Source organism: Gadus morhua, chromosome 4 (genome assembly GCF_902167405.1).
Source record: "Gadus morhua chromosome 4, gadMor3.0, whole genome shotgun sequence".
Taxonomy (NCBI): Eukaryota; Metazoa; Chordata; class Actinopteri; order Gadiformes; family Gadidae; genus Gadus; species Gadus morhua.
Window position 1 is genome coordinate 17,051,267 of NC_044051.1, and position 23,044 is coordinate 17,074,310.

General features: G+C 48.7%; 1 protein-coding gene across 3 annotated transcripts in view; it reads right to left on the reverse strand.

Annotated features, from left to right (window-relative positions):
- Positions 1-669: 669 nt before the first annotated feature.
- Positions 670-23,044, reverse strand: part of erbin (erbb2 interacting protein) — a 42,808-nt gene continuing 20,433 nt past the window's right edge. For 2 of the 3 annotated variants that reach the window (XM_030353078.1, XM_030353079.1), the window contains 21 exons: positions 22,359-22,415; positions 20,542-20,605; positions 20,143-20,217; positions 18,531-18,675; positions 18,044-18,116; positions 15,670-15,799; positions 14,878-14,993; positions 14,612-14,681; positions 13,815-13,914; positions 12,169-12,290; positions 11,459-11,632; positions 10,853-11,017; positions 10,333-10,450; positions 9,571-9,754; positions 7,379-8,939; positions 6,895-7,053; positions 5,614-5,670; positions 5,008-5,193; positions 4,486-4,578; positions 4,173-4,247; positions 670-3,754 (listed from right to left, as the gene is read on the reverse strand). In XM_030353078.1, coding sequence (XP_030208938.1) covers positions 3,647-3,754; positions 4,173-4,247; positions 4,486-4,578; positions 5,008-5,193; positions 5,614-5,670; positions 6,895-7,053; positions 7,379-8,939; positions 9,571-9,754; positions 10,333-10,450; positions 10,853-11,017; positions 11,459-11,632; positions 12,169-12,290; positions 13,815-13,914; positions 14,612-14,681; positions 14,878-14,993; positions 15,670-15,799; positions 18,044-18,116; positions 18,531-18,675; positions 20,143-20,217; positions 20,542-20,605; positions 22,359-22,415 — 3,832 coding nt within the window. In that variant the 3' untranslated portion in view covers positions 670-3,646. The remainder of the gene's footprint in view (positions 3,755-4,172; positions 4,248-4,485; positions 4,579-5,007; positions 5,194-5,613; positions 5,671-6,894; positions 7,054-7,378; positions 8,940-9,570; positions 9,755-10,332; positions 10,451-10,852; positions 11,018-11,458; positions 11,633-12,168; positions 12,291-13,814; positions 13,915-14,611; positions 14,682-14,877; positions 14,994-15,669; positions 15,800-18,043; positions 18,117-18,530; positions 18,676-20,142; positions 20,218-20,541; positions 20,606-22,358; positions 22,416-23,044) is intronic. The other variant, XM_030353080.1, reaches the window with a different exon arrangement.

Below are 23,044 nucleotides of genomic sequence, written 5' to 3' on the forward strand. Positions count from 1 at the left end.
TATAGCCAATTAAATACAACAATCTGGATACTTTGTTGATACCCAGTCGGTTTTGACCAATACTTCCAGAGTGTGGCCATTTTAGGAGTTCTGCGTTCAAAACCATGGACGTAAACAACCAAGGATGTGTTGGTGAGACCTGACGAGCAAGAAGTGGATCTTAATGTTTAAGTTTTGCAGCAAATCATTCATTTCATGGGGAAATTTGCACCTGCACGGAGGGCACTTAACTGATTCGATAGTGGATGAAGGTCCTCTATTTTACCACCATGTTTAAGAGGGATCAGCCATTACAAGCCACTTCAAAATCCCTGATTTGAGCACATCACAAGGAGTTTTCCACCTACATGTATGCTGGATAGATCAGTCTACCAGCCTACACAGTGGACCATGCCAACTGGTAGGCTTATCTATCCATCATACACAGCTTCTAAGGGCTAATCACATCACAACCTCTGGTAAAATAGGGGCCCTTTAAAAGTACCAGTGTTTGGTGTCACCAGCAGCCATCCACGGTAGTGTGTGGCTCCAGTGGGACCTGTGTTCATGCAGAAGGTATAAATGGGGAAAATTATACCCTAAAAATATTTCAGAATATCATAAATCAATATAGTTCGTTATGGTACAAAAACATTGAAGATGACATGAAGCAGACATGAGAAGACCAAACAATGTAGAGCATTAGTTTATTTTCCACAGGTTACTTCATAAACAGGGTGTTTATATACAAAATCTGGAATGTTGGATAAATGCATATTGATAATTTTTCTGTTGCCTTTTTCCAGAGATTCTTCTGGAACGCTAACTGCTTAACATCAAAAGGGTTGCCTGTCTGCATGGAGATTTTATTGCTGGTTTTACAAACTCGAACCACTAATGCCATGATTATTTTTTCTTCAAGTTTTTCTATAGGTATTTACATGAAGTAATCGGTTGGATAATAATGTCTACAAATCACTGAGACTGCAAAATAAATTAGAACTACTTGAAAAAAAGAACTATGTGATGACAGATTCTCTGGTTCGATTGTCTATGATCGGACTATCAATTCCTCATCAATAGAGAAATACTATCTATCAATTCAGGAACAAATCATTTGTTAAAGAAAATCCAATATAGATTCCAATAACAGAAATTATAAAATCTCATTAAAATCTACTTGGGCGTTTTTAGGAGGGAATGTCACTTGACAAAATATTTTAACAAAAAAAAAACATTGAATAGTTGGTTTGGAACCAAGAAAAAGCAAATATCGTTAAAAAAAAGGAAAATATTAATTCACCCAATTATCAAATGTTGCGATCATAAAGGGGTCAAACCTTTTTTGGATTACCACAGTGTCATTTTCTTTTTGTTTCGACAGAGTCTCTTAATGAGCATAAGTCGTTGTGCACGTCAAAATGATTTACATACAGGTACAGTGCATGACACAAATGCTGAAAATAGGCAGGAATGGCTTTCACTGAATTAGTGTGAGGGGGATATACATTACTATATAAATATTGTACATATAATTTGGTGGTCACATACATATTCAAAAATTGTGTGAAGCCAATACTGTGTAATCATTTCCACCACTTTTGGAAACACGTCTCATCAAATAATCTTTTACCAATGGAGTCGGTCTATTTCATGCAGACAGCTGGTATACTGATCACAACTAGTGACCGTTACTGATGAAAAGGCATGTGATTTAACACTTGCTTGAATACAAAGTTTAAACATTGGGATTTCTGCATCGATTAGAATTGGGTATGTTCGATTAGTAATTTGATGACCAAAAAATAAACCAAAAAAAGAAAAAAAACAGCTGTTTATATTAACAATGCCGTTTTATTACAAAACATTTTTTCCACAATATAAAATGCATGTAAAACCAGTGATTACTAAAAGTCTCTTTAAAAATGCTGATCTTTTTAAGAATAAAAAATAAAGTTGTCTGTTTTTTTCTCTCTTCACTATTGCTAAGCCATAATGCAAAAACCAACAAAAAAACAAAAAATGAATATACTCAACGATGAGTTGCTGTTTTTTGTCCGTTATGAATAAGTGAATATTGCTTGGGTCCCGGAAGTGAAATGTCCTCCCGTATTCAAACAGTTCAAGGTCTATGGCACTTGACACCTTGCTTCTCCTCTCTTTCACACACTTTCTCACACGAACAATTTCTCTCACACACACACCAAAATCTTCTGCAGAACGAGCAGAACCAAGACTGTCGCATACACACGGGAATTAAGTGAGAAGCTTGAAAGGATGGAGACATTTTGTACAAATAGGAAGGCAAACTGTGATCTTTTCCCCTCACGCAAACAGGTCAGACACTGAAACTCTTGCCCTATTAGTCGGCCCTCTTCGAACCCGATGTCAGCTCCTTATGAAAGGGAATAAAAGCCCTAAATTAAAAAAAGGAGCAGCGGAGCTAGTGTAGACTGATTAATTTAAAACCCTATTATCTCTTCGTGCATCCAGCCCCTCTCCACTCTCCAAACATGCTTTGGATACCTAGCGAAGCCACACCCCCTCTGGTCTGCAAAAATCCTGCTCCGGTTGCATCCCAAATGGACGCCGCCCCTTTAAAAGATATGCACTACATCTAAAATCTCATGGCTCTCCCAAAAACGCCAGAACCTTCTCCGGCCCAATTCTCTCCATTCCTCGTCCCAAAATATCACATGCAGGAAAGCATCTTGTCGTGGTTTGTGTTTCAGCACCGAGGTTGTGTTGATATCCAGTCATATTGCGATGGTCGGTCCATAAAGGTGCTTGGTTGTTTACGTTGGCGTAAGCCCTGGCAGTGGTTTCCTTCCAGGTGTAAATGATAAAGCAGGTGTCGTTCGTCGACCCAGTAGGTGTGCAGTTGGAGTACCCCGATGTCAGTATTGCCAAAAAATATCACAGGATGAAACAGTTCTATGGTGGGACGTCTGTCGCTCTCCACGCCACACGAGGACATCAGTTTCACTGTCCCCTCTACATCCCACCCATAAACTACATTCATGTTCACACACACACAAAAAAGAAACTTACCATAACATTATCCCCCATTCCAGACCACACAGCCAACCTATAAGTGGTTTCAACGTACATGTTTTTTAAATACAAAAAATCCACGATAAAAGACCAGCAAAAAAAAAAAAGGCAAACTGAATGTTAAAAACGCTGGAGTGGTGCCCCCTAGTGGTCGGCGATAGTCTTACGGAAAACAAAGCACACCGATGGCTGATGAGTGATGAGGACGAATGAGTGGAATAAACTTAACGTTCTGTACAAAGAGAGCCCAACAGTGGCGTTGAGAACATAAACCCTTCCCACCCCGCACACACAGGTTTCCTTTTTCATATAAAAATACTCCATACCACAGTGATGGCCTCTTCCCGACGCATGCGTCCCGATGTTACTCCCCCGCCCGATTTCCCCTTCTCACTGCGTGGGGCGTTATCACCCCTCTATGTTTCGTGGGACAAAATGTTCTGCCGAGGTCTTCATCATAAATAGTTCACGTCATGAAAGACCAACGGATCTGTGTATAAAAATACAAATAAGAGTGGCCATCGATCTGTCTGCTGGTTCTTCTCCCGGATCACCTGGCCCCGTCTGTCCTCGTCAAGTGTTCAGGCGGTGGGCGGGGCTGCACCCGGCGACCCTATGACAGCATGTCTCTCAGGATGATCAGGTCCACAGTGCTTGGGAACGTCTTCAGGAGGGAGACCGCGTACCCGTGATCGATGTTCACAAAGCTGTAGCCGTTCGCCTGTGGACAACAGATATACATCCATGGTTACCCTCAGGGAGAATTAACCTCACAAATCCGTCGTGGGTCTCTTTAGTTTTACAACATTTGACTATTCAGGATTCCTTATCGCAGAGCCGGTATTTTAGGATCAACACAGCTGTCCCTCATAACACTGATTATGGGTCTGCTCCATTGATGAACCAGGTAGTAGTGGACTAAACTAGTGGACATATATCTGCTGTTAGTATATGCTACACGTGAACCTCGTAAGATGGCGCAATTTGATTGGTTCGCTATCTGTGGACATTGGGCAATATCCCATGATTGAGAATTCAAACTCGGGATATTGCGTGTTGACGTCAGCCTCCACAGATTCCGTGACGAGCTCCGTGACTAGTTCCTATTCCCCACTATTCTTCCTTCTGCAAAACATTACCTGGAGAATCTTATCGCCAGGTTGAAGGACCTTGGAGGCCGGCCCCTCTGTCTGGACCCTGGTCACGAAGATCCCCTGAAGGAACCACACGTACCGAAAAAAGCATTTTTACAAACCACACACCTACATTTTATAATAGGATAAGATGTAAATATGGACTAAAAGGTGTCAACCACAAGTTGGCGAGAAAGCGTTTGATAGTTGGCAGGGACCCGCTCATACAATTGGTTTGGTGTCCGTATCAATTCATCCAAAATGTTGTGGTTTGTAACTAGTTCGATGCGGAGATCAATAGTCCAGAGTGTAGGCTTACGTTATCCTCCGGTCGGAAGGGGTTTCCTCGCCCGCCCACTCCACCCGATATGCTGAAGCCCAGCTCCGGACTCTTCTCCACCTTCACACACATCTGGAACAACAGCAGCAGACCCACGAGTTGGTCAGTCACTCGCAGTGAAACCATATAATCTTCCAACACTTATTTGAACAGGGAGGCTCAGTCGAGTCCCAGGACTCTACGTCAACCAGGCCCTGCACAGGCAATATTCAGCAGCAAGCAAACATACTGATATGTAACCCCAAAGAGAGTGATATACAGTCAAATAAATAAATAAATACACAAATAATCAGGGAAAAATGAAATATTTCATAGTAAATTTTCAAATAAACAATTGTTATTGCCAAGACCAAGTTAAGGGAGAACCTCAAAACAATGTACCCCACACGCCCCCACCAACAGCACCCAACAGGGGTCTGTCCAACCCACCTCCACCGCCAACCCTGTGCTCCCCCTAGGAGGTGGTTCTAACACGCCTTCCCCATAGGGGACGGGGCTTACCTCCTGGAGGGCCTCCTGGGGCATGCGCGGGGGGCCGTGCGGTCCGGGCTGTCCGGGCTGCTGGGACACCTTGAGCATCAGGTAGTCGATGAGCTGCTCGCGGGACGGGTGGCGCGCCATGGAGTTCTGGCTCAGGTTGGGACGCAGGGCCGGGCCTGGGCCCATCTGGCCGTTCACTAGAGGCACCTGGGGAGGGGGGGGGATGACGACGACGACGACATGTGGTTATAAGTTGGGGGACACCCTAATGGGATGTGAATCTGTGTGTTTGGGATCGTTGCTTGCTGGCGTACAGTTTAGATGGGTTGTTGGAGGAGCTTCGCCATGCAATGAACATAGCCCTATTGGGCTTTTATCATCTTTTATATCAGTAACATTATGCTGCCATAGCAACCTCCAACTTTTAGCTCAATACAAATTGTGCTCGCTCATGCATTTCTACGTCCTTGAGTTCGGCCTGGAGCAGAAACGGCAGGACGGATGAAAAACACACAATTCAGTTCATAGTTGTCGACTCATTGAGCCGAGGTCAAAAGCACGACCTATGCGGGGGGCGGTCACAGACGACACAGTGACGCAGCAGACCGCCCGCGCTCTCCTGCTTACGTTTCTGTGAGGGTCCAGGGTGTAACTCTGCTGGCCCGGGATGCTGAACACGTCGTCCTAAACAGAGAGCACAACCCCCATGTTAACATCCTGTCTCAATACATGGGCAGAAAACAGCAGTTTGGTGGAATATTAAGAGGGTGATTATGATTAACGCCAAAATGAAGGGTATATTAGGAATGGAGATTAAGGACTAGGGACAAAACCTAGGAAGGCCGATGCCAAAGTGTTGATATATTTATAATAAATCAGAAATATCCATCATTAATATGGATCCTTCTCAACCACTCACTGTAACACACCTGGAGGTTTATGAGTGCAGCATTTATAGGAAACATATCAACATGCCATCAATGGTCTTCCTACGTCTTGCCAAACACATTAATTTCCCCCAAATCAAACACGTTCTGCCTTAAAGACTCTACTTCCTGCCACTTACCTCCGACAGACACAGTGCTCATCTTCAAACAGGTGGGGAAAGGTCATAGGAGGACTGATGTGAGCAACATGAGGCAGCGAGAAGAGGATGAAAGAGCATGAGAATGATTTGAAAGGGTCCGTTTAGTAGGCGGAGCAGGGGAGGGAGATGGTGGTGATCACAAGGTTTCACACGCCTACAGGTGACGCCTAACGGTGTCTTTCGACAGCTGCAGGTTAGAGTGGGGAGGAAACGCTAAGGGGGCCCGAAACCTCTTCTAGTTTGAAAGGGGGCATTCGTGCTGTGATGTTCCGAAAATGTAAAAAACTCCCTTTTTTGTCCCATGTTTGAGATGCAAACACAAACAGTTATACCCAAGTGTATGGAAGTGCTTAAGTAAGTGTGACTGTGTAAGTTGGCCTTACCAATATTTATTCAGATGTTTTATTCATTAAATGTACATTAAGGCCTCTCACAACCCAGTTGGGAGGCCCATCCACACATGATTATCTAGAGTAATACTAAAGTACTATAAATGCCCCTTTTAAAACAAGAGCTTTTCTACAAAATCACATTAGAGAACCGTATTAACCCCAGGAGTCAGTCCATCCTTCCGTCTGAGAAGACATCACAAGTCGGCAAACGTTTTCACTAAAAAAGCCAAATCCAAACTAGCCCAAGAATAAATTTCCTTTCAAGCCAGATCAGTGATGACTCCTCAGTTTCAAAGCGAAGGACCCAGGGAACAGAGAGAGAGAGAGACTGGGACACAGGGTGATCTCCTGGTCTTGAGAGGAAGCAGCGTAAGGACTACTAGGAGTGGGGGTCCACGCTAGCCGGCTCGCTGACGACACCTTACTCACGCAGAAACCCGAGGGTCCGAGGGACAGGCCGTCCCGCGGACTACTGAGCAGAGAGCCCTGGCTGGCATGCATGGCCCTACGGCCCCCGCCCGGGTGCTGGTGGTGGTGAGACCAGCCCAGCGGGGCGTGAGCCGAATTATAGGACCGAGACAGCGCGTTCTGAGGTGGAGAGGGGATGACATGGACACGGAGAAGCCCACACAGGCCCCCACTGTTCAGAGCGAGGCCTTACGGCGGTGACCACCGCTTAATAGAAGCTCATCAACAACAGGGTTAGTGTAGAGGCAGTCTGCTGGAACCTGTTAGTAGCATTTACAGTCTGCTGTGTCTTGTGCGACTCAAACCGGCATTTGAAGAGGCGGTGTGTGTGCGCGCGGGTGTGTGTATGCAAAGAAAATCAATCGGTTTAAACTTGCAACAACAACAACAACAACAACAACGACAACATGAGACACTTTTCTCCTTATTTTTTGTCCTCGTTTACCTTTTCCATCTTCTTGGCCTCGATGTGCCTCATCACCTGGTCCCTCCAGTCGGTGGGCACGGGCCCCCGGGACCCGGGCCCCAGCAGGGGGCCCCCGTCCAGCAGCGAGTGCTCCGAGCGCACGCGTCCCCCGGGCCTCTTGCTGGGGCTGAGGTGCTGGTAGTTGAAGTCGCTGACCGACATGGTCCGCTCGGGCAGCAGGTGGTCCTGGGGCGGGGGCCGGCCGCCCGGGGGCCGCGCCGAGGCCGGCGCGTCCATGCTGTAGGTGCGCGCCGACAGGGGCCGCTGCAGGGCGTGGCTCATGGCCAGCGGGCCCCGGCCCAGCGTGTGGATGTCCCGGTAGGTCATGTACTCGCCCTCGGGCAGCTGGTAGCGCCCCATGGAGACGGCCGAGGAGCCGCTGCTCTGCCGCTGCAGGGTGCTGCTGCGGCCGGGCCCCGGGGGGCCCCCCGAGGAGGGGCCGGAGGGCTGCAGCCGGTCCTTGGCCCACATGTCCCCGGGGGCCCGCGCCGGGTAGCCGGGCGGCAGCGCCTGGTTGCGGTTGGAGTAGTTGGTGTTGGCCAGGGAGTTCTGCTGCTGCTGCTGCTGCGACGGCGGCGGGGGGCCGGCGGGGTAGCCCTGGAGCTCGGGGGGGACGGCGGTCCGCTGGGTCCAGAGGCCGTCCTTGGGGCCCGCGGGAGGGGGCTGGCCGCCGCTGGAGTACTGGATGTTGTACTGGGGGGGGGGCAGGCCCAGGGCCATGCTGGAGGCCACGGGGTACCGGCTGCTGCTGCTGCTGGCGGCGGCGGCGGGCTTGTTGGCGGCGAGGAGGTCCGAGGAGGAGGACGAGGAGCCCGGGTACACCTGGAGGTTCTGCTCGTTGAGCAGCGAGGCCGACTTGCTCCGGACGATGCTCTGGCCCTGAGCCGCCGCCGCCGCATCCATCATCATCGCCCGGCCGGTCGCCTGCCCGTCGCAGGCGTCGTCACGGACACCGGCGTCGATGGAGTACAGCCTCATCCCCACGCCGCCGCCGCCGCCGCCGCTCTCCATGTTGCCGATGCTCTGCGCCTTCGCCACCGTGGGCGGGGCCAGGAGCCGCTTCTCGGGGGACAGCTCCTCCGTGCTGCGCGAGAGGGACGCGTCCACGCCACCCCCCACTCCGTTCAGACGCTCGCCGACGCCCCGCCGGCCGCCGTTCTCCAGGGGCTCCCCGTTGTTGTTGTTGTTGCCGTAGTGACCGCGCCCCTCGTCCGCCTGCGACTGGCCGCGGGTGTACCTGGCCGGGTCGTCGGGACGCCCCACGTTGTCGGTGGCGGGCGGCGGCGGCGGCGGCAGGGAGACGTTCATGTTGATCTGGTCCCAGCGCGTGTAGCCGTCCACCGCGCCGTTGTTCACCTCGTCCACGCCCCTCTTCAGGAAGGAGAGGCGGGCCTCCACCGACAGGTCGTAGTCGCCCAGCGGGCCGGGGGGCAGGGCGCGCTGGGAGCGCAGCGCCGCCTGCAAGGACGAGGCCGAGCCGTTGCCGTTGTGGAGGAACGGCGACGTCTCCTTGGCCGGGTTCATGTTCTCGTCCTCCAGCCTGCGGGAGGGGCGACACAGAGGTGGTGAGGGGGAGGGAGACTCAACAGCACAGGGGAGAGGGTGAGGGAGACACACGAACTAACGGACGGACTAGCAACATGGAGTCACAAAGAACTTTAGATCACACTCCTCGTTTGGTTACGTTTGAAGGTGTTCACTTTAACCTTAAGGTTTTCACCTATAATGTAGCTTTATTTGTCTTTTCCATTTATTTATCTATTTTGATGAGCATTTTACTTTCGGTGTGATCTGTGGGGGCTGCAGAGAAGATGTGGGTAAGGTGGGGGGATGGGGATGAATGCTCTGTTTGATACTTTCATTTGTTTTTTGAACAAAAGAAACGAACAAAAAGCAGAACCAAGCCTTCTAGTATCATTTCTTGTCAAAATCCCAACTGCAGATCATTGATCAAGCGAGCAGCGTTCTCACACAAAGCTAACCTTACTACTCAAAAAAAATACCTAGTTCCTAAAAACGCTTTCATACGACTAATTCATGGGGATTCCCTCCAAAACAACTTTCCATCGCCGTGACAAAAGTGATGCAATATAACCTGATCTGAGATCAGTTTCCAAGAGGAGGCGACATTGAGAGCGTCATCTAGGGGACGACTGGTGCACGACTCCCACCTGCTCTTGGGCAAGAAGGGCATCTTGGCCTCCTTCTCGGGGGTGCAGAGGGAGTTCTCCTGGCTGCTGTCCGTCGTCAAGGAGACCGAGTCCGACATGCGCGACGGCGACGAGCAGTTGCTGTTGTTCTGGTTGCTGTTGGCGACCGTGTCGTCCAGGAGGGAGTCGGCGTCCTTCCCGTCGTCTGATGTGCAGAAACAGAGAGCTCTTTGTTAGGGTCATTGTAGCTAGAGAGTCTTAAAGCTCCAAGGTAAACCAAACCCAGAGGCAACTTGTTTTGGATGAGGGATGTGGTGCGTTATACAGTGGTGCGATGAGTGATCCAGGTTCAAATCTTATTTAATTTAAACGCACAACGTTTTCAAAATGGTCTCTGGTTTGAGATTTCTGTAGCGTCATTGATATCACACAATACCTTATCGCACTACACCGCTTTGTTGAACCCTTGATTCTGATCAATTGGTCACTGGACAATTAGGGCATTTACTCGTCGGTTATTCCTAAACAACAGATTGTTGCTATGAATAATGACTTTTTTTCCAACCTTTAAAGGATCATTTTTGGAATTGCAAATAACAATACTAATGCAATTTCTTGACAGAAATAGTATGGAGGAGCTGTACATCATACCTTAGCATAATCAAAGCACGTCCGTAATATACTTAAATAACAATGAATACCGGCACAGTGTCTGCCACATGATGAGACAGAAGCCGCTGAAGAGACACCAAGTGAATGTAAGTAGGACGTATAGTTAAGCACCTTTCTTGTCCTTGCTGAGGGTCACCACTTTGGGCTGGTTGATGGAGATCTCAATGAGGGGCGGCCTCATCTCCGCCACCTTCATCTCCTCCTCTTCATCAGACAGATCCTCAGAGTCCTGCAAACAGCCGCAGTTGGTTCATTATATGATCGATAAACACACACACACACACACACACACACACACACACACACACACACACACACACACACACACACACACACACACACACACACACACACACACACACACACACACACACACACACACACTCCTGCTTTTTGGGGTTGCCTCTATGCACAGCACATGTCAGGGATAACAGATGCAATGGATGTGTGTGAAGACATCACTTTACTGACATCAAACAGAATATGCATCACTATAGAATTCCATGTGAGCCATTATGCAAATCGAATGTTAATGAATCAAAAGCATTTCGCCGTGCACGTGGCTCCATGCTCCCCGTTGTCATGGTGACACCGTGAGGTTGCGAGCCAGTGAGATGGCTGCGAGCGGTACCTCCAGCGTGTCCTCGTGCCTCATCATGGAGGGGTCCGAGGACTTGTAGGGGGTCTTCTGGGAGCTGTAGGACTCGGAGCTGTCCTTGGGGGCGGTGGAGTCGTCGGCGTGGGAGATGGGCTCCGCGTCCACGGCCTGGCCGTTGGCGCTGGGGGCCTCAATCACCTGGTGGGGGGCCGGGGGCAGAGAGGGAGGGGTTGGGTCATGGTGTCACGTCGTTACGACAGCATGTCAATCAAATATATGTTGCACAAAAACGGGGACAATTTCTACAACCTCAAGTAATCCATTACATTGCTGTACTTTGTGTTACTTTAACCCGCTAGCAAGACGATACTAATACCAGCAGAGGTGGCATTCTTTTAGGTAGACGTCATTAAAGAGGGGTTAGGCATCGCGCTAAAGGACGCCTTGGGGAATAGTGTGCGAGATCCCCGAGTCAAAGTGGACACAGTCCGGTATTAGGATTCCTCTAGTCTAGACCCTGGTCTAAAGGGCGGACCTACTCTCCCATCTCGGGAGGACTAACTGTGATCGTGGCTCTCCCTTTAGAGGAGGAGCCCTCCACAGAGGGGTATAAAGGCGGGACATCGCTCCGCTACACACCTTGACGCCCACGTCCTGGATGCCGATGTGGTTCCTCTCCTGGGGGCGGCCGTCCCTGCCGGACCCCTCTCCGGCCTCGTCCTCCTTGAGGCGGTGGGCCACGGACTGGGCCGTCTTCACCATGTTCTTCAGCTCGTCTGGGTACGGGGTGGGGTAGCGCTTCAGGTTCCCCTCCTAGCAGGACACACACACACACACACACTGAGTCAGCTCTTTGTGGGGACATGGAGGGGAGAAGGCCCGCCTATGGGCTGCTCTTGTGAAGTTTAGTTTAGTGCACCCACCACACACACACACACACACACACACACAATAAATGAAACATCTCCGTGGGGACGGTAAGGGAACACTGCTTACGGCCAGATATTCAAAAGGTTATTCATAGGTTATGCATTAAAAAGTCTTAAAACCGCACAGTATTACAGCTCAATTATTTAACTGCATTACCCTGCCGTTACATATACAAATAAACATATTATAAAAATTGTGTTCCAGTTTTCTACCTCTGTACCGCAGCACAAAGCCTAAAGCACAAGGCCATGTCGGGACAAACAACAGAATGTTGACCTTGTGATAAAGTGTCCTTTATCACAAAGGCTGCCCTACAAATATGAACCGGGCTTGGGGCTGCGTGTGGGCAGGGCTTAAGTGTCCGGGGCAGCGAGCAGAGGGGGGGGGGGGGGGGGGGGGGGGGGGAGAGGATAACTCACCCTGGGGGGCATCTCCCTCTCGTCCTTGTCCTCGTCACACTCGAAGGCCACCTGGGCTCTCTGCTTCCTCTGCTCTTCCCACAGCGACGGGTTGAAGCTCTCCGTGTCAGAGTTGGGGGTGTCTGATGACGCACACACACATACACACACACACACACAAATAGAAACACACACACACACAAATAGAAACACATGCAGAGACACACACACACGCAGAGAAACACACACAAAATCAGGAAACATGAATAACATTACATGAAAACATCTGGCACTTTATCCTCCTTTTAACCAATTATTAAATATGTATGATTATTAATATTGATCCCATTATAAACAACCTTCCACCTATGTTATTCTCTGAGGTTAACTAATTTCGAACAGAAAGCCATGTTCGGTTGAAAATGTCTGAAAGCAATTCTACAAAACAGACAGCAGATGGCGCCCAGCACAAACAAGTATCTTATCACATGTAGTGGATGTGAAGGGAATTTAACCCTATGGTGGCACAGAAAATATCCACATCAATATAGTCATTAACAACACTTGGGTAATATTGTTATCAAATAAAATTCTATATTTTTTCATCCAAATATTAAAATGAAAGTGATTACCCTTTTCCAAAATGCTTTACTATAAAAACAAACTTGAAATAAAAAGTGAAATAAAAAACTGTCCTCGGCTTTAAAGGTTACATTTTCAGTACGCCTATAAAAACTGAATAGAGCAATTCTGAGATGTTAAACACACCAGCCTTCCCACTGTTCTTTTATATGTGATCCGATCAGAGCGCCAGCATTAAAGAGCCCTTTATAAAACATACATGTCTGATTTGCTCAGTCAGAACTCTCCCGGCGTGGCTCTGAAACGGACCGGGACAATGAGGAACTCCCAGGGAACACTGGCGAGCTCTGGGAGAATGTACCGCTGGCTGGAGATTACAGCTATCCTCAGAACAACACGGCACACCCTCAACGTTTATCTTGACATTCGAGCTCAACTGTATTGTATGGGCTTTGTGGTTGCGTAATCTCATCGCTGAAGCTTAGCGAACGACGCCACACGCACATTGCAATCTTGGCCCCTTCTTGCCGTAGGACGCAGAGAATTACAATTCGAACGCGACTCGAATCGTTAGGGGGAAATGGACGGGCTGCAGACCGTTAAGCAGTATACGGTTTGATAGACTGTCTATAGGCTGTCTGTGTCTCCTGTATTGAAGTCTACTCAGGATGTGCATTCACCTCCTCTTTAACGCCTGGAGCGATACGCATGTCGCTAAACGGACTCCGATATAATCAAGGAACCGTACTCAGTTAGAAACGACCCAGTGCGATTTGGTTTGATAAGGGATCACTTCCGTCTCTTCAACTCATCCATATCCCATTCTGATTCCAAGTCAGCCTCATAAACTCGTAATTGAATATCCTTTAACCATCGGTTACCTAAAACACCACGGGAATACAGGAGTGTGATGCTTTTGGTAATTACTATGAAGTAAGAAAAAGTATAAAAAATAAGATATTGCGACCGGAGTCGGGGGTCGAGATAATGATGGGCCATAGCGGTCGGCCATCTTGCTGGAGGAGGCCCAGAGGAGGGTGGAGGAAATAATGAGAGCCAGGAGGAACAAAGAGACCGGAACTCACACTCCTCGGCCCGGGTCTGCTGGGGGAACATGTAGTTGGTGAGCACCGTGTGATGGGTCTCAGGGTCCTCCTCCTTCTGCAGGGGGATCAGGGGCTTGGACTGAGGGAGTGAGACCCCACAGCCAGGGTGGGGTGAGCGAGGGAGTGAGAGAGGGAGAGAGGGGAGAGAGGGGGAGTAAGCTATGATCGCTTTGCAATCACCGGCACCTCGCACAATTTCAAACCCAACCGTGTGATGCTGGTCTATGCAGTGCTGAGGCAGAATGTGTGTGTCTGTGTGTATGAGTGAATATGTGAGTATCGACTAGCGTTTGTGGTGTGTGTGAGTATGCGAGTATAGACTAGTGTGTGTTTGTGTGTGAATATACGAGTATAGACTAGCGTGTGTGTTTGTGTGTGGATATCTGAGTGTAGACTGGCAAGCGTGTGTGTGTGCGTGGGTGAATATGTTACTAAAGAAGTGTGTGTGCGCGCGTGCATGCGTGCGCGCGTGCGTGCGTGTGTGTGTGCATGTGTGTGACGGGAGCATCTGGCGGTATGCTAGGCTACATTAGTCAATATTCATCGTGGTGATATCACATGAATATGTTCATGTGTTTGTGCCAAATAACAAATATGCTAAAGTATGGTATTGCCTGCTGGACCAAAATGTTCTCAATCATGAATTTAAGTGTTAAATATTGGCATCATGTGGCATGCTTTTAATAGTGATCGGAGCAGATTCAAAAGGCTTTGTGTGTCAGTGTATGCGAGCGCTCGTGTGTGTGTACATGTGTGCGTGCGGTGAGATGGCTCACCTGGTTTTCCGAGAGCCACATAGCAGTCATCTGATTGAGCTTGGTGAAGCTGTAGGGGAGATTCTTCAACCTGGAATGTCAAAAGTAGATAAGTCAAGACTAGTCCATCGTAATAATATTAAAAATCGATCAAATGCCTTCAGACTCCAAAACCGAAACAAGCATCCATCATAATGTGGGCTAAAAATAGCACGACAGACGTTGGGCATAAGGGAGGATTTATGTATATAATCCCGGCGGGAGGTGGGGTAGGGGACAGCACTGACTTGTTATCGCTGAGGTTGACCACACGGAGGCGCTGCATGTTGCCCATCTCCTCGGGCAGACACTCCAGCTTGTTGGAGTGCAGGAAGAGCACAGTGATATTCTTCCAGCTGCCAATCTGGAGAAGAGATGTTTAAAGACAAGCGATGAAAAACGGTGTGAGAGACGTCCCGAGATGAACACATCTTCAAACCCCCACCGCCGCTCCAACCCTCTCTCTCCTTCTCCCCTTTTCTCTCCCTCCGTCCCCATCTCCATCCATCCTTTCCTCTTCCCTCTCAGACCTTCTCTCCATCTTTCCCTCTTTCCTTACTTCTATAACATTCTCTCCATCCTTTCCTCTTTCCTCATGTTCTTTCCATCCTTTCCTCTTCCCTTTCCTCTCATGTTCTCTCCATCCTTTCCTCTTCCCTTTCCTCTCATGTTCTCTCCATCCTTTCCTCTTCCCTTTCCTCACCTTCTCTCCGTCCTTTTTACTGCTCCTTTCCTCTCATGTTCTCTCCATCCTTTCCTCTTCCCTTTCCTCTCATGTTCGCTCCATCCTTTCCTCTTCCCTTTCCTCTCATGTTCTCTCCATCCTTTCCTCGTCCCTATCCTCACCTTCTCTCCATCCTTTTTACTGCTCCTTTCCTCTGACCCTTTCCTTCCCTCTCTCTCACCTTCTCTCGGTCCTTTCCTCTTCCTCTTTCCTCCCCCCCTCCCCCCTCTCCCCTCTAGCGTGCGGGGCCATGGCTCAACACCCCCGGCTGCATGACGTCACACGGCGCCTCGCAACACCCCCCGCCCGCGCTCACCTCAGAGGGCAGCTGGGTGAGGAAGTTGTGGTCGGCGGCGAAGGTCCGGATGTGGACACAGTTCCCGATGGTGGCGGGCAGCGCCTCGATCTCGTTGAAGCTGCAGTCCAGCTCGTCCAGGGAGCTGAGCCTGCAGAGCAGAGACCGAGATTAAAGACGGGTTCCCGGGGACGCAGTCACACGGACAATGCCTTCCGGGAGGTGCGGCAAAAACAATCTAAACAGTCTTAGGTGTTTGCTATGGTGACATTGTACAGAATGGAATAAACATTAAATGCGATTATTTCGTGTCCATCATTATTTGAGTAGTGTATGTCTTCTACCGTTACTGTTTCCAGTATTTACTGCCTGCCTCACCGAATATTACCGTCCTTCTCTCATCCAGTGATATATAAGTTAGCTAAATAAGTGTCTAGCAGCAACCCAACAACCAGTTGGTCGGTGGTATTGAATGGGTTATGGTCAGGCAGGCCTACTCAACCCCCAGCTGCTCAGTGCTAAAGAACAGGGTTACGGTCACCAGGTAGGCCTACCCATCAACCAGCTGATCACTGATAAAGAACAGGGTTACGGTCACCAGGTAGGCCTACCCATCAACCAGCTGTTCAGCGGTAGGGCTTAGGGCTACGGTCACTCTCTGACGAGTCGTCCTCCCACCCTCAATGTGCTCGCCTTGCGGCTGCAGAAGGAGCTGCTTGGCGAGCTACGTCAACACATTGGCTCCACACGGCTGGCCGGCGGTAAACAGACCCCGCCATTGTTGGTTTGCTAGATTGTTTCCCTGCGGCCACCCTCATGAGGAGAGCGGACCACCCCCGCCCCCCCTCCCGGGGACAGAGCGTGTTGTGTCCGGTCACCAAACACTGGTCGCACTGTTCCTCCCGGCCCGGCCTGGCCGGGCATATGGACGGGGGAAACATGAAATGGACACCTGGGTGAAGCTTACCATCACAGCATGCACCCTGTGTTGGAGAGGGGGGGGGGGGGGGGGGGGGGGGGGGGGGGGGTCCACTTTAGCCGCTGTTACATCGGACCACTCTCTTAAGTGTACTTTTATTCTGAAGCCCGAAGCCCGTTTTTGACTTTTGACATCCAAAATAGACTCGAGTCCCGGAAGAGGAGAGTGAAAAGATAAAGCCTGAGTACAGTCCTGTTCCATGGGCTACACTCCGTCACAACAATACCAGCCCATCTCTGCTTTGGGTCGCTTTACAAAAAGGATCCGGACCCTTTGGGCTCCATCCTTAAAAGCAACGCGGGTCCAAGGGTTCAGCAACGGCCCGAGGTATGGTTTAACCAGCTCAGGCCGGTCAGGCCCGGAGCGCCGCGCTCCCGTGGTCGGAGTTGGGAGCTTTTGGACTGCTGGCATGCGACGCCGCTCCTAATGGCATTACCATCCATATTCTCGATTGCCAAAGAATTAACGGGGGAGATTTGCGTCCTCCTCGTAAAGCCCGACCTACAACCGGACACAACGGACTACCGATACGGAGCGCCGGGGGGTAAACCGACGTCCGACCCCGCGGGTGAATGAATGAAAAAAAAAAGGATTAGATATTTAATCAGTATGCTTGAACTGCAATCCTTACTCGTGATTATGTTAAAACCATGGGTGGGTTATTTTAAAACCTAATCTGTGTGAAAGTGCACTGGGGGAGACAAACGCAGCATACGGAATAAATAACCGTGTTTGGATGTGTAATCCAGAACAAACAAACAGTCACAGATGCTATTGATTGCTGATAAATAAATAATAATAATCAGGAGTGAATTTGCAATCAAAATGGAGGACGACTGAAATCGTCTTGGGGATTAAATCTTCAATGTAGAGCCAATCCGTTTGGCCGGACCATAGTCGTGGGCTTGATCTTTTGCCCTTGGGTAGGTCTCTGCCAGCAGAACTGCTGACTGCCACCATTTTAGGCCCAGCCCTGTTGACACTGTTGGTGTGACAACAAGACCAGCACATTTACTGTGTCAATACTCGGTCATCGTCACCCGTGTTAGCATTCAGAGGAGCATGACTGCTACTGTCCCCAAGTCTGGGGGCACTCTGAAGTCATGTTTATGTTTGACTTTACTTTGAATAACAAGTGTGCGTTTGTCACTGAAACAAAAGCTTTTTAGTGGGCTATAAAATATATTTGAAACTAATACACAAAATCAAAACCAAGGACTCGCAGACTGAATCATACTTAATGCGTTTAATTGGGTCTTTGATCTGCTCTGAATGCGTGTGTGTTTGAATGGCAGCAGAGGAAGCCAATGAGACAGGGAGAGGGATTAATAGCCATCATGCTAATCCCTCCCTCCTCCCTCACCGAGATGAGTGGATTATATCGCGGACGTTGACTGTAATGCTGTTAGCACTCACCCTCCGATGGAGTCCGGCAAATACATCAACTGGTTCTCATCCACCTTGAGAGCTGTGAGTTTCTTAAGGGAGCCTGGTAGAGAGACACCGAAACGCAGAGAGAGCATGAGCGATAAAGGTTGAGTGATTGATTTCTTGCACTACATTAAATGAATATCTACTGCAGCTATTAATTTCTTTAACAAAAAGCCACTGTGCATTATGTTAAAGGATGTACACATCGATTGGGTCAGCCGGACATATCTCGTGTTACAGTCCTGCAGTCAGGACTGTCTGTGTGTGCGCATGTGTCTCTGTGTGTGTGCGTGTCTGTGTGCTCCAGTGTGTGTGCTCCTTTGTGTGAGTGTGTGCTCCTGTGAGTATGTGTGTGTGCTCCTGTGTACGTGCTGCTGTTCGTGTGTGGGTGCTCCGGTGAGTGTGCGTGGGTGCTCCTGTGTGTGTGCTTGTGTGCTCCTGTGTGCGTGCGTGTGTGCGTGCGCGTGTTCACCTATGGAGCCGGGTAGCGTTGTGAGGGCGTTGTTTGACAGCAGGAGGTCCTGCAGGCTCTCACAGCCACAGATCTGCTCGTCCACCATCTCCAAGTTGTTCTTGGACACGTCCAGGTAGGCCAGCTGCTTCAGCATGCCAATCATCTGGACACAGTCACACCACATCAGCCTACATACTAAGAAACTAACAAGCTTCAGTAGACCATCATCTGGACACACAGTCACACCACATCAGCCTACATACCAAGAAGCTAACAAGCTTCAGTAGACCATCATCTGGACACAAGTCATACACATCAGGCTACATGCTAACAAGCTTCAGTAGCCCATCATCTCGACACAAGTCATGCACATCAGGCTACATGCTAACAAGCTTGAGTAGCCCATCATCTCGACACAAGTCATACACATCAGGCTACATGCTAACAAACTTCAGTAGCCCATCATCTGGACACAAGTTACACAAATAAGGCTACATGCTAAGAAGCTACATGCTATCAAGCTTAAGTAGCCCATCATCTGGACACACAGTCACAACATCAGGCGACATGCTATCTAGCTTCAGTAGCCCATCATCTGGACACAGTCACACACACATCAGGCTACATGCTAAGAAGCTACATGCTAACAAGCCTCAGTAGCCCGTCATCTAGAGTCTAGATGATGGGCTACTGAAGCTTCTTAGCACGTAGCCTGATGTGGTGTTTCTAGATTCTAGACACAATCACACCAAATCAAGGCACAGGCTAAGAAGGCAGCAGGAAATGTGACGATCCTGGTTCCCGTTGGGTTGAGATTTGACTACGGTTACATTTAAAATTCTTCATTTCCATTTCTGAAAAGAAAAACTATTTTCTGCAAATGCATTACATTTCCTCTAGGTGCAACTTTAGTGCTGTTTTTTTTTTTTTACTAGTTCTACCAGTGATAACATTTTGAGACAAAAATGACATAAAATCAAAATAGTGTGAACAAGCTGACCCTGAATAACATTTTGTCCCAGGAATGGCCTCATGCTCCGGGCAGCTTCACCCCCATAACAACCCTGTTTACGGCCCGCGTCTGGAGAGCTTCCCAGAGCCGACCCACGCCGCCCTCGCCTCATCGTATGACGTAACGCTTCACACACACGTCAGCGCTCACGCTGGTTGTAAATCAGGTGCTTGATTCGACACCACGGCCATGTGACTCAGGCTCGTAGGAGGCCGGCCAACCAGAGAGCAAGAGGGGGCTGATGTCGACATAGAACCACCACAAACGAGGCTCCAGAACACGATAACAGCGCTACACACGAGGCCCTGGTTAGCCATGCCCCCACGCGGGAATGGCTAACCAGGTGAGGAGCACTTTCCAACACAACCAGCATTCACCCCCGACCACACGCAGGTATGAAGAGAATCATGATAATACTTAAACGTATGATAATAATACACATTGAATAAATGCATATAATTGAAATAATTACATTAATAAATATTCATAATAGTTATACTTATATAAAGAGAAACACAAATAGGATTCAAACAGACCAAGCACAATAACAAACGCACCAACGTGAACAACAACAACAACAACAACGTGTGTTAGTGAGCGGCGGCAGTGAGGACGTACCCCAGGTAGGAAGGTGAGCCGGTTGCAGTCCATCCACAGCTCCTTGATCCCACTCAGCTGCTCCAGCACCTCAGGCTGCACAGACACACACTGTTAGCTACACGTGTGTGTGTGTATGTGGGCGTCTTTCTGTTCGTGTTTCTTTCTCTGTGCGTTCCTTTCCGGTCAGTGTGTGCTTCCGTGTGTCCTCTTCGTCGGTGTCTGTGTCTCTGTGTGTCCTCTTCGTCGGTGTCTGTGTCTGTGTGTGTGTCCTGTGCCTGTGTGTGTGTGTGTGTCCTGTGCGTGTGTGTGTCTGTGTGTCCTGTGTGTGTGTGTGTCCTGTGTGTGTCCTGTGTGTGTGTGTGTGTGTGTGTGTGTGTGTGTGTGTGTCAAAGCCATCTTTGCGTGACAGCGACTCACCACTTCAGTAAACTCGTTGCTCCCTAGGTCCAGCCTCTCCAGCTGGGTGAGTTTGTGCATGCTTCTACAGCGGGGCACAGAGGGAGAAGGAAGGTTAACAGGACGCATCCCAAGCACTGCATTGAGGGTGCCCCATTACCCCATTCAACATGTCATAGACTTCACATCACATAAATACATACGTAGTAGATGGGAAAACTGTGTGGAATGTTTGGTTGTAAACATCTGCCATAGACATTGCTTGCGTGTAGATCCCGTATGGAACCTAAGTGCTTTTCTGGCTGGTACACATTGTATACATTGTATATATATTTTTCCTCAGAACCAGTAGTTCAAAGCGGGCCGCCCCGGGCATGTGCTTCAAATAATGGAACTAGTGGATGAGTGACGCGTGTTGGAGTCAATGTATAGGACTCAAATATAGTCTGACCGACAACCTTTCCAAATTGTTGGTTCAAACCCCAATGTCCACCGCCAATAGCCATGCCTGAGCAAGAGGCCCAACCTGCACCCTCCATCACGTGTTAAACATAAGTCTTTTTTCATAAAAGTGCCAGCCAAATTACATAAAGGTTGTTGACAGGGCTGTAAAACCTGGAGCTGTAACCAAATTCTGGGCTAGAGGACTATGCTCTGGACCCGCCAGTGTACAAGTACGTAATCAAGGACGTGTGGGTAATGCTGGGAGCGGCTGAGTGGGAGTTCACAGCAGATTAGCAGTGTGGCTGAGTTGATCTGGAGCAGTCTCACAGCGCGGTTTGAGAGTGATCAATATTATAATCCGTTTGGAAGATGTCAAACACCACCAGTGGCTCACCGCTGAAACATTAACAGAGAAACACAACTGAACAGGAACTTACAACTCAAGGGTTTAGAAAGTAATTCTAACACAAAATACAGATATTAGAAAGTGATCTTAATCTCGAAAGAAGGAAGGGAGACAAAAAAACAGTGAATGAAGTGCATGCTAATTCTGAGTAATCCATTCTTTGTCTGATTACAGAAGGCGTGTTTCCGGCTATAAAACGTGTCTGGTTCACGCCTGTATGTCCGTGCTCAAGTATTTGTTTATCACACCCCTGGGTTGTTTTCTCACGGGTCTACGTTTCTGGCGATATTCTTGGCCCAAAAGTCCCAAGTCTGTCTGGCCTTCTGGGGACATAAACACTGCCGAGAAGGATCTGTTGTGTTTTCAAACACAACACTACCCCCTCACTTAAGATAAGACGGGCCGTATTAATCCCAGACAGCAGGAACCGTGTGGGCGGCACAGCAAGAGACGCACACAGCAGTAAATACAAAATAAAGAAAAAAAAACATCTATACATAATCCGAGCAGTAGAGAGGAAAAGGTGTCACATTCACAACGTAAACACTACGGTCCGTTTAATACACTGTCAGACCGCAAACAGATGAGCGGTCTGAGAAGGTTCATCTGCAGAAGAGGAAGGCGGCACTCATCTACAGACGAACGCCCTGGTGTTGACTTGTGCACGAGTAAAGTGAACGAATGAGCCAAAGAAAAAAAGCACTTTTCCATAAATGCAGACGATCAATGCATTTATCCAAAGGTGAGATAACCAGGCAAAAATTCTTTGTTGAAGATTATAAAACCTGTCTGTGCAGGCAGCCAAGTCACCAGCGCGGTGAGGGAGTGGGGAGTGGGGGCGGGGGGCAGGGCTTATGCAAGACTTGAATTCACTATTCACTGCCACAGTCAAATGTGTCGAGAGCAGGCTGTGTGTGGATCAGATAGACGGAGAGAGGAGGGAGGAGGGGAGGGGGAGAGAGTGTGAGAGGGGAAGAGGGAGACTCACTTTGGCAACATCTTTAACTGGTTCTCTCGCAGCTCCAAGATCTGCAGTTTCGTCAGCCTGGGGAGGAGAAGGCAATATTTGAGTGATTCGAATAGCAATATTCCTTGAATCAAAATGGAAAAATGACCATTAATAAGGGCCGGAATATCACGCCAGCATTGATATTTCAGCAGCGCATTGGACAACTCAAATCGGTACAGCTACACCAACATACCCTGCATGCACTTGCACAATCCAAGATTGTAATACAAGATTAACTCTCAATGTGTGCAGGTTTGTTTGTGAACTCTTTCATCGTTTCTACTTTACAAGGGACATTGTGGTCATGATTAATAACGTTGCGTTTCCTAATAAAGATTGTGCCTAATACAGCATGTTGTACTTCCCTGGGATATTAAATACACTAAATATACTAACTTGTATTGTTTCTGTGTCGCATTGCAGCAAGGATTCTCTCTGCCTGTCTACTTTGCTACCTGCACCAATCTATGGCCCCCTGCGGTGTTTTATGAATGAACTTTAGTTTGAAGAAAGGGCATTAACTGGGGCAATGTCATAGCTGGCGTTTAAAACTGATGTATTGCCCATACCGTTTCTACCACAAATAGTATAGACATATCCTAATTAGATAGTTAATGCACTTATATTCACTGGATTTCACTAGCTTGCCTCAAGTCTATTTTGGA